This window comes from Gavialis gangeticus, unplaced genomic scaffold (assembly GCF_001723915.1).
Source record: "Gavialis gangeticus isolate Ggan-Ray unplaced genomic scaffold, GavGan_comp1, whole genome shotgun sequence".
NCBI classification, from domain to species: domain Eukaryota; kingdom Metazoa; phylum Chordata; order Crocodylia; family Gavialidae; genus Gavialis; species Gavialis gangeticus.
The window spans coordinates 153,740,106-153,742,664 of NW_017729032.1; the positions used below are offsets into that span (position 1 = coordinate 153,740,106).

The 2,559-nt window shown below is 35.7% G+C and overlaps 1 protein-coding gene across 2 annotated transcripts in view; it reads left to right on the plus strand.

The window, feature by feature from the left end:
- VWA3B (von Willebrand factor A domain containing 3B) overlaps nt 1-2,559 on the plus strand; it is a 160,489-nt gene that overhangs the window by 69,398 nt on the left and 88,532 nt on the right. For both annotated transcript variants that reach the window (XM_019525170.1, XM_019525169.1), the window contains exon 15: nt 1,594-1,776. In XM_019525170.1, the coding sequence (XP_019380715.1) occupies nt 1,594-1,776 (183 nt within the window). The remainder of the gene's footprint in view (nt 1-1,593; nt 1,777-2,559) is intronic.

Here is a 2,559-nt window from a genome sequence, read left to right on the forward strand (position 1 = left end):
AGGTCCTATGAGGAAAGGTTGTGGGACCTGAACCTGTTCAGCCTTCAAAAGAGAAGGCTGAGGGGGGATCTTGTGGCCTGTTATAAACTGGTTAGGGGGGATCAGCAGGCGCTGGGGGAGTCCCTGTTCCCCTGAGCGCCGCAAGGAGTGACCAGGAACAATGGAACTAGATGATCTGCTCAGGTCCCTTCCGACCCTAGAAACTATGAAACTATGACTTCCCATCCCCAGTGCGATCTAGCCCAATCTAGCGTGATCTAGCTTGGGGGATGGGAAGGCAGCCCAGCGGGGGCTGGCTCCCCACCCCAGCATGATCTAACACTGTGGATGTGAAGTTAGCTCAGCTGTGCTGACTCCACATCCCCAGCAAAACATCAAAACAGTATCAAGACAGCCTCTTTGTTTTGACAGAACAGAATAGAACAGCTGTTTTGAATAGAAATGAAATTGAAAACGGAACACTGTTCTGTTGAACCGTCAAAACTCAAGGCAAAACAGAATGATGCTGCTTCACACAGCCCTAAAGCATATTCAAATGGCTCCAGCTTTAGCCATACTTTTTTCAGGTTAGGGTGAGTTAGCTCATTTGTACTGCTGTAGTATCATGTAGATTTTACAGGCATAACAGATGATGTGTGCTCCTGAGCAGTAGTAGTACCTCCTTCTTTTATAAAGTAGCTAAATGTATGTTATCCATATCTGACATCAAAAATGTACGCAGTGGATATGGGTATATGAATGAGTTACCATGAGGTATGCCTGGGTGTGAATTTGCATTCACTAGAACAGTATTTAATTATTTTTTTATTAGTTTAATAAAGCTACCTTAAATGTTCTGGTTATAGAAGGACAAAAAATTATCAAACATATTTTTAATTGAAAACTGATTTTTGAATATAGGAAGCATTGTTTTCAGTAGTGAATTGAACTGGTCATTTCAGATTACTAGGTTCTTCAGAATTTCAGAATGAGGAATCTTCTATTTGTGCACCCAGTCTTACTTTATAGATTGGAAGAAAAATAAAAGCTTTCTGGTTGTCTCAGTTCCTAACTGATGTCTTAACTTTGAATGACCCAGTAATTAAATATAAGTAATTGATTGAACTAAAGCAAAGAACGTATTTTTCTATACTTACAGAAGAGCCTACCCCTGTTAAAAGCTAGTTTAGCATTTCATCAGCTTTGGGTTCAGGTGCTTATCCAGTGACTTTCCTTCATTCGGTGATTTAGCTTTCTTCAAAACTTCCAGAGCAAACATGAACTGCTTTATATGTCTTGCAAAATATATATTTAAAGTAAAATAATATAAATTTAATTAGCCTATAGTTAATTTATGTCTGAAATTAGGCTGTCATAATTGTAAATGTAGTTGATAGTTCATTTTTAAAAAGAAAAATATATTTAATTTAAATGTTAAAAATCCAATTAAAATATTCTATTTTTATCATTTCTGCCTACAAACAACTACATTGCTTATAAAATTCTGGACACATTCTATAAAGAGTTTGCTAGGTATCATAATTCATACATTTTTTTCTGCTTTTTCCTTTTTTTTATTTTTTATTTATTTATTTTTTTATATTTTTTTTACAGCCACCAAAAACAATTCTGGCTCAGGTTCATCTTCATCATAAGGTTCCTATTCATACCATATCTTTCAACTGTGATGATACAGAGGCTAATAAATTTTTGCATGAATTGTCTACTGAGACAGGTGGACGGTTTCATTATTATAACATTTATTTGAGGGATCCTGAATCTCCAGAGCCAATTGTGGTGAGTAGTTCAAATTAAATATGAGAGTTGGATTCTTCATGGCATATGAGAGACAAAAGGGCTTGCAAAGATACAATTTGGTATTATAAGTGTACTGGTAAAACAAGAGTATAATAATTTCTTTCCATTCAGGATTAAAGCATTTTTAAAGTACTTAGCCTGCAATTTCTCAACAACAGAATTTTATTAGGTCATATCGAAACTTTTCAAGGTCAAACATATACTGCTGCTGCTATTGTAAAATCAGTATGAAGGAGTTAGTTAGCTCTGGAAAAGATGCGTGCAGTTCCTTGCATCTCAAAAAGGAGTTAAACTGGTTTACAGCTGGATTAAAATGTATCTAAGATTTTTATGCTAACAGTATTGTTTTAATTAATGAGAGCTAAAGTGAAGTTGAATCCCTAAAAGTTTGACATACAGTTGCCATTGGGGAGACATGTGTGACCATTACATTTATAAAGTAGCACTGACACATCAAGTGTAACTAACAAGCTTAACCTAAAAATCCCCAATAGTAAATTTCCTAATGGATTCACAGTAACAGTCATTTTAATTAAAGTGAGTGCTCTCAGTTAATTAATTCTCCAAACTCACGGAGAAGGGTAAGCCAACCCAAGACTACAATTAGGAACAAGACAGTAGTAGGAATTTTTGAATTTCACAGATAGTAAGTCAGAGAAGCTAGATTAGAACTAACACAATTTAAAATATTCTATAGGAGGTACTAGATGCTCTAAGACATTGAATATGGACTGTGGAGCTTCTCAGGGGCCAGATCTAGAC